The sequence below is a fragment of the Rana temporaria genome, chromosome 5 (genome assembly GCF_905171775.1).
Source record: "Rana temporaria chromosome 5, aRanTem1.1, whole genome shotgun sequence".
In the NCBI taxonomy this organism is placed as follows: domain Eukaryota; kingdom Metazoa; phylum Chordata; class Amphibia; order Anura; family Ranidae; genus Rana; species Rana temporaria.
Window position 1 is genome coordinate 184545393 of NC_053493.1, and position 15896 is coordinate 184561288.

The window sequence follows — 15896 nt, forward strand, 5'->3', positions numbered from 1 at the left end:
CAATGACAGATTCGATGTTGTATGTTTTTCGCTGCTTCGTCAAATCTTCGTGGTTCATGTCAAATGGTCTACTCCAACACTGTCTCTATAATGTCGAATCTTTTCTCTCTATGTCAAATCTTTCCTCTCTATGTAGAATAATCTTGGACTAATAGAGTTAAGGTTAGGCACATTCGACCACAGGTTCGATAGACACAGATTGCTATTGTCAGCGTCATGTTGAATCTCCTATCTATATCGAACTATTGTAGCAACGAAAAAAAAATAAAGAATTTTTTTGTTGGGACTTTCGGATTTCGGATTCTGTGCGTTCGTTTTCGTTTGTTAAAACGATAACGAAAATACCAGAAATTCGGACGAAAATGCATTCGGACGAAAACGAATGCACATGTCTATAAAAGTCTAGGTTTCAAAACTTCTAGTCAATAAAGGGTAAAAGGACATTTAATTTGGTATGTATTTCCATGCAATTGACCTCAAATGTATATATTTGTTATATTGTTATCAGCTTTGGATAGATGTATTTGCTATCCAGTATAAAATAATTTCAGATGTTCAGATCTAACATGACTTGTTTTATTAACATCAGATGTATTACATTTGGTGTTCAGTTATTGCTTTCAGATTGTTCTTTTGTTAAGCTTCCAGTGATGAGTAGTTTGGAGTTCTGAAGATGAGACAATTTTTCTATAAAATTTTAAGGTATATTATCTTGCTTTTTCAATGTACCCAGGACTCCACATTTCGATTCTTGCGTGTACAGTCACAGTGATACAGTCACCTGTTCAACAAATTAATACAAAATTAACAAAATACAATACATTTCAGCACAATTCTGACATGTATAGGTGGCAACTACAGTATGTTCATTCCATGTCTGGATTCCTTATTATAAAATAAAGAGCCTAACATTTACTACATTGCAAAGTTTTAGAGGCGGTATCCGAGCGCGCACGCATAGCCACACACTTCCGGTCTCACTGGTTGATGGACAACTAGCGGTGGAACGCACGCTAGTGGACCAGGACGCGGCCATCTCTTATCTTGTCTTACTATCCCCACCACCTACAGCCTCAGTGCCGGGAACGGGCACCAGCAACAGTAAGAGGCCATTTGGCATTGTAATTTTAACTTTCGTATATTAAATGGTTTTACACTATGGTGGTATCTCTTCTCCTTTCTTGGTACACCATTTGCTGCAATCGCTGACATTGGAATCCAATGAGACCCTGCTGATCCTCATTTAAAACAAGCCTGATTGACCATATTTTAAGTAATCTGGTCAACACTGTGTGGCAAGGAGCCATCCATTATTATTCTGGTGACCTATAGGTGAAGGCGGATCACTTCTTTCTCGCACTTTGGCTATTTTGAAGATTCACAAGCACTTTTCCCTGCGATTTGGGATTGGATTATTTGCATTTTGCACCTGGACTTGATACAACACTGGATCCATTTTGCACTTAATTATTTATTTGCTGGAGATTCTTTTAATTTTTTTTTTTTTTATATTTTATTTATTTTCCACGGCATTTGGCACTATTGTACTTATAGAGTTTAGACTATAATCTGTTTGGTTTTTCACATAGATTTGGGTACACAGTTACACTGTGTACTACTCAAACGCACATTGTGACACGCATCCACTATTTTGATATAGCGCCCCTCACCTCACTATACAACATTGCAAAGTTATTTTGTAAGTTAAGGGTGATTCCACGGAAACTGATATCTCTATGGATGCTGGATTATTAAATCATCACATTTGTATAATACTTGTGAATACTATTGGTAAGTGTTCCTGGATGTGTACACTGTTGTGTCTCAGCAGTACAGACAGACTGTTAACAGGTCATCATCTTCATAAATTACACAAGCTTCCTGCTCCTACTCCTCCTGAAGGCAGAAATGTCATAATATTTTCCTAAAATGGCAATACACAGAACTTAAAGCGGGGGTTCACCCTATTAAAAAAAAAAAAAAAATTTTTTTTATTCTAGCATTACATTCGGCATCGTAGCGCGAGCTACAGTATGCCGGTCTTACATTTTTTATCCCCGTACTCACTGTGCTATTGTACATTGAAGATTCCGGGGAATGGGCGTTTCTATGGTGAGAGAAGGTGATTGACGGCCGGCCCTGGCACGTCACGCTTCTCCGGAAATAGCCGAAATAGGCTTGGCTCTTCACGGCGCCTGCGCATAGCCTGTGCGCAGGCGCCGTGAAGAGCCGAGACCTACTCCGGCTGTCTTCGGGGAGCGTGACGTGCCAGAGCCGGCCGTCAATCATCCTCCCTCTCCATAGGCATGCCCATTCCCCGCGGGAGTCAGAGCCGGCCGTCAATCATCCTCCCTCTCCATAGGCATGCCCATTCCCCGCGGGAGTCAGAGCCGGCCGTCAATCATCCTCCCTCTCCATAGGCATGCCCATTCCCCGCGGGAATAGCGCAGTGAGTACGGGGATAAAAAATGTAAGACCGGCATACTGTAGCTCGCGCTACGATGCCGAATGTAATGCTGCATTGTTGTTAAGGAGGGTGAACCACCGCTTTAAGAAATACACACCATACACCTGCTGTGGCCATTCTGAGGGGTTGCCACGCAGCCTTTTAGATTTGTCATTTAGTTTATATCATAAGGAATGCAATAGGACAGGCATATCCAAAATCCGTCCCGCAGGCCAATCGCAGCTTGTGTTCCTTTTTCGGACGGCCGTATGGTCATTTTGACATGTATATCTTTTGTGGCCCCCAACGAATCCCTGAGTGCCGGGGCCCACAAAAGATGTACATGCTGGCTGGACTTGGAGGGGCGGGATGAGTGCCGTACAGGAGTATTTCTTGTTTTACAGGGCGACCTTTGTAAAAGGAAGTCCAGTCTCCTGCGCTGCCATTGGACGACTGTTCTGTCCATCACAGGTGGAGGGACTTTCTAATAAAGAGGCAGCCGATAAAACAGAAGTTTCTCCTGTTTGTCGGTCAGGGCTCATCCCGACCCCTCCCTGTCTCCTCCAAGGCTGCAGATGTGCATGAATTAGGCTGCACTGATGGCAATGGTGAGTCTGCATTCATGTCAAAAGGGGTGCTGCATTCTGGGCAACGGGGGTGCTGCATTCAGGGCAAGGGGGGTGCTGCATTCAGGGCAAGGGGGGTGCTGCATTTATGACACTTGTGAGGCTGCTTTGATGGGCCTTATATTGCTTCCCAGTTCTTTATTTAAAATGTAAGATTTTTTTCCTGAATGTTCCCTCTTAAAGTGAAGGTGCGTGTTATACATCAATAAATACGGTATATCCAAATAACACACCCAAGCTCATGTCTTTACTCACACACAGCCACAAAGGCAAGTGAATTCTTGTTGGGCCGCGTATTAGTGCACACTTAGACTGGATTTTAATGGTTCACAGAATGTCAGGCAAAATGGTCGGCCCTTACGCATTTTCACTTCATCAAATCTGGCCCTCTTTGAAAAAAGTTTGGACACCCCAGCAATAGGAGGTGCTGGAACATGTGAAAGTTGCCAGAAACATCCAAAATCCAAGGTGGACAGAAAGAGATAACATATTGTTTGTAAAAGGTAGAGTAAGGTTTTTGCGGAACTCACAGCACCAAATAAGAAGAAGCCACACAAGACAAGTCTACTAATTCACCAATCCAGGTGTGCATTCCTCCCAACTTTTTGAGATGGAAGCGAGGGACACCTATTAGCAAAAGTATGTAGGCATAGGACACTTCACCCTCCCCCCCACCCAAAGAAGTATTTTACAACAAAAAAAACACAAGTCCTTTTTTTTACCACTACTATTCTTTTATACTAACTTCTTAAATTTACAAATGCAACCATTTAAAAATTAGAAGAAAGATTTAGCACTGGGAAACACTTTTGAAAGAAAAAGGTGAATTTGTTATACAACTACTGTATAGATCAGACCAAAATGAGAGACACATGGGGAGGGAAGAGGGACAGAGGGACATTGTTCCAAATCAGGGACAGTTGGGAGCACTGTAGACAAAAAATGAAGAAAGCACTGTAGACAAAAAATGGGGGGGGGGGGGGGGAGGCCTCTCAAAAAGTAGGTACTACAGGCATCCTAAATAGTGTGACTAAAAGCAAAATAGCTTTATTTAGGACATTAACCACTTGTCGTCTGCCTAATGTATATATATGTTGGCAGAATGGCACGGGCAGGCAAAGCAACGTACAGGTACTGTACATAGCTTTTAATATGCCGCCTAGCGACAGGACACTGATCGTCTGCTCCCTGTCATCAGGAGCAGCGATCAGTCGTATCACAGGAAGCCCAGCCCCCATACAGTTATAATCACTCCCTAGGAAACACTTAACCACTTCAGCGCCCCCTAGTGTTTAACCCCTTCCCTGCCAGTGTCATTTACATAGCAATCAGTGCATTTTTATAGCACTGATCGTTGTATAAATGACAATGGGCGCAAAATAGCGTCAAAAGTGTCCGACGTGTTCGCTGCAATATCATAGTCACGATAAAGATCGCAGATCACCGCCATTACTAGTAAAAAAAAAATAATCATAAAAATGCTATAAAACCATCCCTTTTTTTGTAGACGCTATAACTTTTGCGCAAAACAATCAATATACTCTTATTTTTTTAACAAAAATATGTACTGTAGAAGAATACATATCAGACTAAAAATTTTTTTACATATTTTTTTTTACATATTTTTTTTTACATATTTTTTTTTACATATTTTTTTTTACATATTTTTGGGGGATATTTATTATAGCAAAAAGTAAAAAATATTGCTTTTTTTTAAAAAAAAATTACTATTTTTTTGTTTATAGCGCAAAAAATAAAAACCGCAGAGGTGATCAAATACCACCAAAAGAAAGCTCTATTTGTAGGAAAAAATAAGTAAATTTTGTTTGGGAGCCACGTCACACGACCGCGCAATTGTCAGTTTAAGCGACGCAGTGCCGAATCACAAAAAGTGGCCCGGTCATTTGACAGCCAAATCCTCCGGGGCTTAAGTGGTTAAGCATTTAAGCAGTTAACAAAAAATGTAAAAACCACCAGTATCGGCATAGATTGTAAAGGGGTATATCGGCATAGGGGTTGTAAAGACAAAAATATTTTCCTCTTAAATTAAAGTCTGATAGTAGCTGATAAAGTAAAAAGTAATGTTTTGCATTATAACTAGTTTGATACCTGTTGAAATCGAGCTGTTTTATTCACCTCCGTCACTCCTGAATCATTATTCTCACTGACTTCCTGGTTTGCGGTGCGCATTCATTCTTGCTATATCACAGCCTAATGGGAACTACAGTTCCTATTAGGCTTAGCCTCCATGCCTGTGAGGGATAAGAAAGCATCTTCACGCAGGGCTGTAGTCATAGGGAGGGGGTGAGCACATTCTGCTTTCCACCATGCAAAACAGCTCAGATGCTGGTGGAAAGCAAGAAGAGGAGTGACAGGAAATGGCATTTTCAAACCTGGATTACTGTCTTTTGGAGGTCAAAAGGAAAAACGAGGTAAGTGATATTTAAATGCTCTAGCTTACAGCAATCAATTGATCTAATAAAAAACTAACCTTTAGTGTTCCTTTAAGCCATTGCACTCACGCTCACAGCAGCATGTATGTTATTCAACAACTTACAAGCCTTCCACCGAGCTTTCCATCCAAGCTCCAAGGTGTTTATTAGTATGAGCTGACAATCAGCATGTGGGTCCCTCAGATGTGGAGGAGCTTAGATTGAAGGCTCAGTGGAAGAGACGCAAGTTGTTGAATAACATCCCTATATGATTGATACATGGGGACTGTGACTCCCATTGCTCTCACACTTTGAGCGTGAGGGCAACGGCTATGGTGAGGCTAATGCCTCGTACACACGGCAGGATATTCCAAGAAAAAAAGTCAGACGAGCCTCCATCTGACTTTTTTTGTCAGAAGTCCGACGGACCGTAGATATAGAACTTGTTCTCTTTCTTTCCGACGGACTCACGGCGGACTTTTGCATGGTCAAAAGTCCGACCGTGGGTGCAGACTGGGAGCCGGAATGAGGACATGGTGTTCCTTACGGAGGGAGGGGCCTGACCCTGCTACCAAGGGGAGGCCCAGCAAGAGCCGTGGCAGACACGTAGCGTGGCACCGACTAACGATGACCCCAATGATCTTGCTGGTAAACTACCTACTAACTGGCAACATAGCTGAGATGCAGGAGTTTGGCAGAGCGAATGAGGATTGAGACTCGCCGCCTTAACCCCCCCCACCCCCGATGTACTCCGCCGCATCGTGCCTAGCTTAGCAGTCTACCCTGATATCCTGCGACCCAGATCAAACTGCACACTAAGGGCCAAATCCTCAGCCAGGCGGCGTAACTTAACTTTCTGCAGTTAAGTTACACTGACTTAAAGTTTTTACCTAAGTGCCTGATCCTCAAAGCACTTACGTAAAAATTTCAAGCCGTGTAAGTTAAGTGCCGCCGTCGTAAGGCGTTCCTCCTCTCCGGGGGGCGTTTACAATTTAAATGAGGCGCGCTCCCGCGCCGGCCGTACTGCGCATGCGTGTGACGTCATTTTCCCGACGTGCATCGCGCGAACGTAATTGACGCCGGGCGGCTTTGTGGATTGCGACGGGACACTAAAGTTGCGACGGGTGAAAAAAAGACGCGCCGGGAAAACAAATTTAAAAAAAAAATGACAGCGTCGCTCGGCATGCATTCCTGAGGGAGAACTCCATGCCAATTTTCAATGAAAAAAACGGCATGGGTTCCCCCCCCAGGAGCATACCAGGCCCTTAGGTCTGTTATGGGTTGTAAGGAGACCCCCCCTCCGCCGAAAAATTGACGTAGGGGGTCCCCCTACAATCCATACCAGACCCGTATCCAAAGCACGCTACCCGGCCAGCCAGGAAGGGAGTGGGGACGAGCGAGCGCCCCCCCCCCTCCTTAGCCGTGCCAGGCCGCATGCCCTCAACATGGGGGGGTTGGGTGCTCTGGGGCAGGGGGGCGCACTGCGGGCCCCCCCACCTCAGAGCACCCTGTCCCCATGTTGATGAGGACAGGACCTCTTCCCGACAACCCTTGCCATTGGTTGTCGGGGTCTGCGGGCGGAGGCTTATCGGAATCTGGGAGTCCCCTTTAATAAGGGGGCCCCCAGATACCGGCCCCCCACCCTAAGTGAATGGATATGGGGTACATCGTACCCCTATCCATTCACCTGTAGGCAAAAAGTAAAAGTTAATAAACACACAACACAAGGCTTTTTAAAATAGTTTATTATTCTGCTCCGGAGGCCCCCCCTGTCTTCGTTATTAGCTCTTTTACCAGGGGGGGCTTCTTCTTCCACTCTCCGGGGGTCTTCTCCGCTCTCCGGGGGTCTTCTCCGCTCTCCGGGGGTCTTCTCCGGACTCCGGGGGGCTTCTTCCATCTTCTCCCCTCTTCCACTCTTGACTCGGCGAACCCCGGTTCTTCTGCAGCTCTCCGGTGCCTTCTTCTTCAGCGCTGGCTGCCTGCTATGTTTGTGTGTTAGCTCGATTTCTAACAGGCAGCCGGCGCGGTCTTCTGTGGCGTCATCTTCTCTTCTGTTCTTCTCCCCTCTTCCGATGTTGCCTCGTCGCCTGTTGTCGCTGTAATGATGGAAGCGCGCCTTGCATCCCATTTATATAGGCATCACCGTCCCATCATGCTCCGGTAGGTACCCACGTGGTGGGTGCCTACCCACGTGCACCCACCACGTGGGTACCTGCCGGAGCATGATGGGACGGTGATGCCTATATAAATGTGATGCAAGGCGCGCTTCCATCATTACAGCGACAACAGGCGACGAGGCAACATCGGAAGAACAGAAGACCAGAAGACCCTGGCGTCACAGAAGACCGCGCTGGCTGCCTGTTTGAAATCGAGCTAACACACAAACATAGCAGGCAGCCAGCGCTGAAGAAGAAGGCACCGGAGAGCTGCAGAAGAACCGGGGTTCGCCGAGTCAAGAGCGGAAGAGGGGAGAAGATGGAAGAAGCCCCCCGGAGTCCGGAGAAGCCCCCCCGGAGAGCGTAAGCAGAAACCCCCCCCGGAGAGCGGAGAAGACCCCCGGAGGGTGGAAGAAGAAGCCCCCCCTGGTAATTGAGCTAATAACGAAGACAGGGGGGGCGTCCGGAGCAGAATAATAAAATATTTTAAAAAGACTTGTGTTGTGTGTTTATTAACTTTTACTTTTTGCCTACAGGTGAATGGATAGGGGTACGATGTACCCCATATCCATTCACTTAGGGTGGGGGGCCGGTATCTGGGGGCCCCCTTATTAAAGGGGACTCCCAGATTCCGATAAGCCTCCGCCCGCAGACCCCGACAACCAATGGCAAGGGTTGTCGGGAAGAGGTCCTGTCCTCATCAACATGGGGACAGGGTGCTCTGGGGTGGGGGGGCCCGCAGTGCGCCCCCCTGCCCCAGAGCACCCAACCCCCCCATGTTGAGGGCATGCGGCCTGGCACGGCTCAGGAGGGGGGGCGCTCGCTCGTCCCCACTCCCTTCCTGGCTGGCCGGGTAGCGTGCTTTGGATACGGGTCTGGTATGGATTGTAGGGGGACCCCCTACGTCAATTTTTCGGCGGAGGGGGGGTCTCCTTACAACCCATAACAGACCTAAGGGCCTGGTATGCTCCTGGGGGGGAACCCATGCCGGTTTGGAATTTACAAATTGCCGTGGAGTTCTCCCTCGGGAATGCATACCAAATGCCGTCGCTTGAATGGGCCTTTACAAGGTGTGACTAACTTTACACTTTGTAAAAGCAGCCCTAGTTTTACACCAGGCAAACTAACACTTACGGCGAAAAAACTAGGCACAAAAGCTTTGAGGATCGCCCTAAGTGCTAATTTGCATACTAACAGAGGCATTTCGACTCGAAATGCCCCCAGTGGCGGATGCGGTACTGCATCCTAAGATCCGGCAGTGTAAGTCCCTTACAGATGTCGGATCTTCTGCCTAACTTAGGAAAACTGCTTCTGAGGATCAGTTCCAAAGTTAGAACCAGAGATACGACGGCTTACGCCGGAGTATCTCTTTTGTGGATTTGCCCCTAAGGGTGCATTCACACCACGATTTTATCATCCTACTTGTTCTCACGATTCTTAGGTTTGAAATCGTACAAATCTGTATGGCAAAACGTATCCATTCACTTCCATTCATTATTGTAGGTCCCCAAGTGCATCCAATTTGATCCGCATGAGATTTGATACGATTTAAAATCACATCAAAAATCGTGTTTGACCACGATTTTTGGTCCTGATTTAAAATCGTATAAAAATCGTGTCCGATTTTTTTATATTGTGGTCAATCTAAATCGTAATAAATCGGATGACTGTGCGTTTTTATCCGATAAATCGTACCCGATTTTTTATTACGCATGCGCACTAGACACTGGAACGAGCTAGAAACTGTCTTTATGGCCATTGCCAGACATTATTTAAAATCAGGATCCGATTTTTTAGTGAAAATCGGATGGAAAATTTTGACATACGATTACATACGATTTTGTCATATACGATTCCATCCGATTTAACGGTCCGATTATCGGATGTAAAAATCGTGATGTGAACCTAGCCTAACAGACCGCTGGAGTGGGGAGAGACGAGCAGGAAGAATCTGCAACAAAGCCTTGCTGAGGACTGATCTGAGAGTGCAGGCGGAAGAAGGACATGGCAAACGGTAAGAGCTATGTGTGATTGAAGCAGGGAAAAGCAGGATGGCGAACGGAGTGAATAAAAGAGGTACCAGAACTGAACTAGAACTCGTTATATACACCTACTTGCTTACAATTCCAGTACCTATATTTGCCCAGCTGACTATATGAATACAGGGCCGTCTTTAACATTCATTGGGCCCTGGGCAAAGATTTTATTGGGGGCCCCCCCCAGCTAGACTCAAAATGAGTTTACTGCAGCAGATCAGGCAGTGATGGTGATTGGCTGCCAGAGATTACAACACATCATTACAGCTCACAGATTAGTTGCTAGAGGTTACAGAACATCATTACTGCTCACTACTTGGATTCTAGAGGTTACTGCAAATCAATATTACTCACTGATTCGTTGTAAGAGGTTACTACACATCATAACCTCTCAGTGCAAATTGAAGGTGTGGCCAAACTGCACTAGTATTGAGGGGTGAGGTGGGTGCAGAGGGAGGTGGGTACAGAGGGAGGTGGGTGCAGATGGAGGTGGGTGCAGAGGAAGGTGGGTACAGGCTGAGGTGGGTGCAGAGTGCATGACTGAGGTGGGTACAGAGGGAGGTGGGTGCAGATGGAGGTGGGTACAGAGGGAGATGAGTGCAGATGTAGGTGGGTACAGAGGGAGGTGGGTGCAGAGGGAGGTGGGTGCATATGGAGGTGGGTACAGAGTGAGGTGGCTGCAGATGGAGGTGGGTACAGAGTGAGGTGGCTGCAGATGGAGGTGGGTACAGAGGGAGGTTGATGCAGAGGGAGGTGGGTACAGAGTGCAGGACTGAAGTGGGTACAGAGGGAGGTGGGTGCAGATGGAGGTGGGTACAGAGGGAGATGGGTAAAGAGGGAGATGGGTACAGAGGGAGATGGGTGCAGAGGGAGGTGGGAACAGGGTGCAGATGGAGGTGGGTACAGAGGGAGATGGGTGCAGATGGAGGTGGGAACAGAGGGAGGTGGGTACAGGGTGCAGATAGAGATGGGTGCAGAGGGAGATGGTTGCAGAGGGAGATGGGTGCAGATGGAGGTGGGTACAGAGGGAGATGGGTGCAGAGGGAGATGGGAACAGCGGGAGATGGGAACATAGGGAGATGGGAACAGGGTGCAGATGGAGGTGGGTACAGAGGGAGATGGGTGCAGATGGAGGTGGGTACAGGGTGCAGATGGAGGTGGGTGCAGAGGAAGGTGGGTGCAGATGGAGGTGGGTCTAGAGGAAGGTGGGTGCAGGCTTAGGTGGGTACAGAGGGAGATGGGTGCAGAGTTTAGGACTGAGGTGGGTACAGAGTGCAGGACTGAGGTGGGTACAGAGGGAGGTGGGTGCAGATGGAGGTGGGTACAGAGGGAGATGGGTACAGAGGGAGGTGGGTGCAGAGGGAGGTGGGTACAGAGGGAGGTGGGTGCAGATGGAGGTGGGTGCAGATGGAGGTGGGTGCAGAGGGAGGTGGGTGCAGAGGGAGATGGGTGCAGAGGGAGGTGGGTGCAGAGAGAGGTGGGTACAGGGTGCAGATGAAGGTGGGTGCATATGGAGGTGGGTACAGAGGGAGATGGGTACAGAGGGAGGTGTGTACAGAGGGAGGTGTGTACAGGGTGCAGATGGAGGTGGGTACAGAGGGAGATGGGTGCAGATGGAGGTGGGTACAGGGTGCAGATGGAGGTGGGTACAGAGGGAGGTGGGTACAGTGTGCAGAGGGAGATGGGTGCAGATGTAGGTGGGTACAGAGGGAGATGGGTGCAGATAGAGGTGGGTACAGAGGGAGGTGGGTGCAGATGGAGGTGGGTACAGAGGTAGATGGAGGTGGGTACAGAGGGAGATGGGTGCAGAGGGAGGTGGGTACAGAGGGAGGTGGGTACAGAGGGAGGTGGGTGCAGATTGAGGTGGGTACAGAGGGAGATGGGTACAGGGTGCAGATGGAGGTGAGCACAGGGTACAGATGGAGGTGGGTGCAGATGAAGGTGGGTACAGAGAGAGTTGGGTACAGGGTGCAGAGGGAGTTGGGTGCAGATGGGTGGAGATAGGTGCAGAGGGAGGTGGGTGCAGATGGAGGTGGGTATAGAGGAAGGTGGGTGCAGGCTGAGGTGGGTGCAGAGGGAGATGGGTGCAGAGTGCAGGACTGAGGTGGGTACAGAGTGCAGGACTAAGGTGGGTACAGAGGGAGGTGGGTGCAGAGGGATGTGGGTACAGGGTGCAGATGGAGGTGGGTACAGAGGAAGGTGGGTGTAGAGGGAGATGGGTGCAGAGTGCAGGACTGAGGTGGGTACAGAGTGCAGGAATGAGGTGGGTACAGGGGGAGGTGGTTACAGAGGAAGGTGGGTACAGAGGAAGGTGGGTGCAGAGGAAGGTGGGTGCAGAAGGAGATTAGTGCAGAGGGAGGTGGGTACAGATGGAGATGGGTTTAAATGGAGGTGGGTACAGAGGGAGGTGGGTACAGGGCGCAGATGGAGATGGGTACAGAGGGAGATGGGTGCAGAGGGAGGTGGGTACAGGGTGCAGATGGAGGTGGGTACAGAGGGAGATGGGTGCAGAGGGAGATGGAGGTGGGTACATGGTGCAGATGGAGGTGGGTACAGGGTGCAGATGGAGGTGGGTACATGGTGCAGATGGAGGTGGGTACAGATGGAGGTGGGTACAGGGTGCAGATGGAGGTAGGGAGATGGGTGCAGAGGGAGGTGGGTGCAGGCTGAACTTTTTAAAACACTGACCAGACCTGCAAGTCAAGCAGGAACCACCAAGCAGCTGCACTCCACTCTGATCTCTCACCTTCCTCCCCCGCTCCTCAGATCAGATACACTGGTGACTGGTCACTGAACACCGCACGCATAGCAAGGGGCGGGGCCAGAGTGTCAGTGGAACTCAATGCCCCGCCCACCCGCGGCCCGGGCTGCTCCGGCTCCTCGATCTAAAAAAAAACAATCAAGACCTGGCACTGGCTGCGCGCCGCTGATGACAGTGACAGACACTGTCTGTCTGTTTGGGGATTTGCAGCGCCGTTCTGCGGGCAGCACGCGGGCTTACGGGCAGCTCTGCTTTGCCACGTGTGCCCTGCGGTAAAGATGGCCCTGTATGAATATGTGAATGTGTAAAACACTTGAACTGAGCTTATCTCAAACTTTGAATTGATGAAATGAACTGCTGAAATGTTTACTTAAAGGTGCACTTGGCCGCCTGTACACACATTGGCTAGATTGAGTGTCAGCTGGACTGTATCCCTGTCTGCAAATGTAGGTGTTTCCTTTGTATAACTGCAGCCTGCATCCCTATGTAGCTCCTGTGTACTTTTCAGTACAGGTGCTTGTAACGGAATGACCCGGGACACCCAGAGACTTTGTGAGGATGGGGGATACTCCTGTGTCAGCGTCACTGATAACTCTTGGGTCTGAGTCCACCCTGTGCCTTTTGGGCATGGGGTGGCAAGTGAATCATAATTCATGTATTACATGAGATAGGACATCACTGATAGTTCGTATTGCAGGATTTTGAGATACTGCAAGATGTTGGCCCAACCAGTCAATAGTGACTCATTGGCCCAGATTCAAGAAGCAATTGCGCCTGTGTAACCATAGGTTACACAGCGCAATTGCTTACTTGCTCCGGCGTTACGAATGCTCCTGATTCAGGAACATCGTAACGCCGACTGCAGCCTAAAATCTGCGTGGCATAAGGCTCTTATGCCACGCATATCTTAGGCTGCATTCTTGCGATGGCCGCTAGGGGGCGCTCCCATTGTGCTCAGTGTATAGTATGCAAATTGCACCGATTCACAATGTTGCGCGAGCCCTATGTACGCAATTTACGTTGTTTCCGTACGGCGTGTTTAGCGTAAGGCTGCCCCTTCTAATAGCAGGGGCAGCCAATGCTAAAGTATGCCCGTCGTTCCCGCGTCGCGAAGTTCGAATTTTACGTAATTTGCGTAAGTGATTCGTGAATGGCGCTGGACGCCATTCACGTTCACTTTGAAGCAAATGACGTCCTTGCGACGTCATTTGCCGCAATGCACATCGGGAAAGTTTCCCGACGGAGCATGCGCTCTACGCTCGGCGCGGGAGCGCGCCTAATTTAAATGATTCCCGCCCCCTACGGGATCATTTACATTAGGCGCCCTTAAGCAGGGCAAGTTTACACAGCGCACACGCAATTTACGGAGCTACTGCTCCGTGAATCGCGGGTAGCGCAGGAAATTTGCGGGGGCGCAGGGCAAAAACGCTGCCCTGCGCCTCCGTAACTAAGGGGCAAATCTACCTGAATCCGGGCCATTCTATGCTTAGCCCTGACTAGTGACATGCTAATTGAGTCAGGGCTCCTGGAAGACATTCCATTGTCCTTGTGTAAAGGTGTTAACCCAGGTCTGCTCCCAGAACTCAAATTATGCATGCTAAATACTGTTTATGTGTGATAACACTGGCCCGGATTCAGGTACGACTTGCGCATTATTTGCAGAGGCACAGGGCAACGATTTTGCCCTACGCCCCCGCAAATATTTTACGCTGTCCTCGATTCACGGAGCAGTAGCTCTGTAAATTGCGAGGGCGCGCCGGCAAAATTGCCCGGCGTAAGCGCGCGCAATGTAAATGATCCCGCCGGGGGCGGGAATCATTTAAATTAGGCGCGCTCCCGCACCGAGCGTACAGCGTATGCTCCGTCGGGAAACTTTCCCGACGTGCATTGCGGCAAATGATGTCGCAAGGACGTCATTTGCTTCAAAGTGAATGTGAATGGCGTCCAGCGCCATTCACGATTCACTTACGCAAACGATGTCAAATTTGAACGTCGCAACGCGGGAATGCCGGGTATCCTATAGCATTGGCTGCGCCTGCTATTAGGATGTGTAACGTTACGCGAAAGCCGACGTACGCAAACTACGTAATTTGCGTACGCAGGGCTCGCGCAATGTTGTGAATCGGTGTTAGTATGCAATTTGCATACTATACACAGATCACAATGGGAGCGCCCCCTAGCGGTCATCGCTAGAATGCAGCCTAAAATCTGCGTGGCATAAGAGCCTTATGCCACGCAGATTTTAGGCTGCAGTCGGCGTAACGAGTTCTCTGAATCAGGAGAACTCGTTACGCCGGCGCAAGTCAGCAATTGCGCTGCGTAACTATGGTTACGCAGGCGCAATTGCTACCTGAATCTGGGCCACTGTCTACAGCCTGTTGATGATCAGAGGTGTGAATAGGTGTCAAGCTGTATGCGGAGACGAAACGTCTGCCTAGGGAACTCAGTGGGGGAAGGTGTTTTGTTGTTATGCTGTTAATTAAGGAATGTTTAGTAATTAGCCTTAGTGTGTGATTAGGGGGGTGGAGATCTAATTGTTGTTTTAATGCCTTGTACTGTATAAAAAGCTGAGAAGAAACCATTAAAATTGTCTTCATTTGAAACCAGAGAACACGGAGCAAGTCTCGTTATTCTGGGAAATGGGAGGCCTGCTGGTTTGTCTGTGTGTCAGATAAGCTGTCGTGACTGGGATGAAAGGTCGTAAACGGTGGTGACCGTTACAGTGCTGCACTAAATTTAGTTGGGGGATGAGAGAGTTACCTTGCTCTCATCCATGTTGTTTTACTAAATTGGGTTCTGTCAATTCTGGGCTGTCCTGTGGGTCGTCCTGTGTCCTGGAGGTGTAGTTACGCCTCAGGGTGACAGGTGGCGCCAGAGCCGCTTCTTCCCAGCAGACAATTAGAGGAGTGTTTCCCTCACGGAGCATGCTGGGGAGGGGTATTTCTGTGGCAGACGCCATTTTCCGGGGTTCTTCGCGGGTTCCTGGTTCCGGGTGCGGCACCCACCTTTAGGGTGTGCCCACATCACGGGCCCCAGCTGAATGGCCTACCACCCCGGGGCGCACATGCTATGCGGAGTTCCCGACTCTGGGCTCTCATGGCCCGGAGCATCTGATGCTACAAAGGGGCCCCAGTGACTCACTGGGTCCCCCAACTCTATTGAGAAGATCCCAAGCGAGTTGTGCTGTTCGATGGGGAGTTGGTCTGAGGTGAGTCCGGAGGCAGGCAATCCAACAGGGCTGGAACGAACCATCGGGGATCTGGGTGACTGGACACTGACAGGTTGTATGCGGCAAACTGTCGGTCGGTAACCCCAAAAGTATATACTGGGAGGATTAGCTCTACTATCTGAACTTTCAAGCACTAGGCCTGTGGCAGAGGTCTCATCTTTAAACCTTAATCCTATTAGAGCCAAGTCTGTGGCAGACACTTGTTCCTTC

At 49.0% G+C, this 15896-nt stretch overlaps 1 protein-coding gene across 2 annotated transcripts in view; it reads right to left on the bottom strand.

The window, feature by feature from the left end:
• Positions 1–554: 554 nt before the first annotated feature.
• SLC9A3 (solute carrier family 9 member A3) overlaps positions 555–15896 on the bottom strand; it is a 714882-nt gene continuing 699540 nt past the window's right edge. For both annotated transcript variants that reach the window (XM_040353440.1, XM_040353441.1), the window contains exon 17: positions 555–781. In XM_040353440.1, coding sequence (XP_040209374.1) covers positions 778–781 — 4 coding nt within the window. In that variant the 3' untranslated portion in view covers positions 555–777. The remainder of the gene's footprint in view (positions 782–15896) is intronic.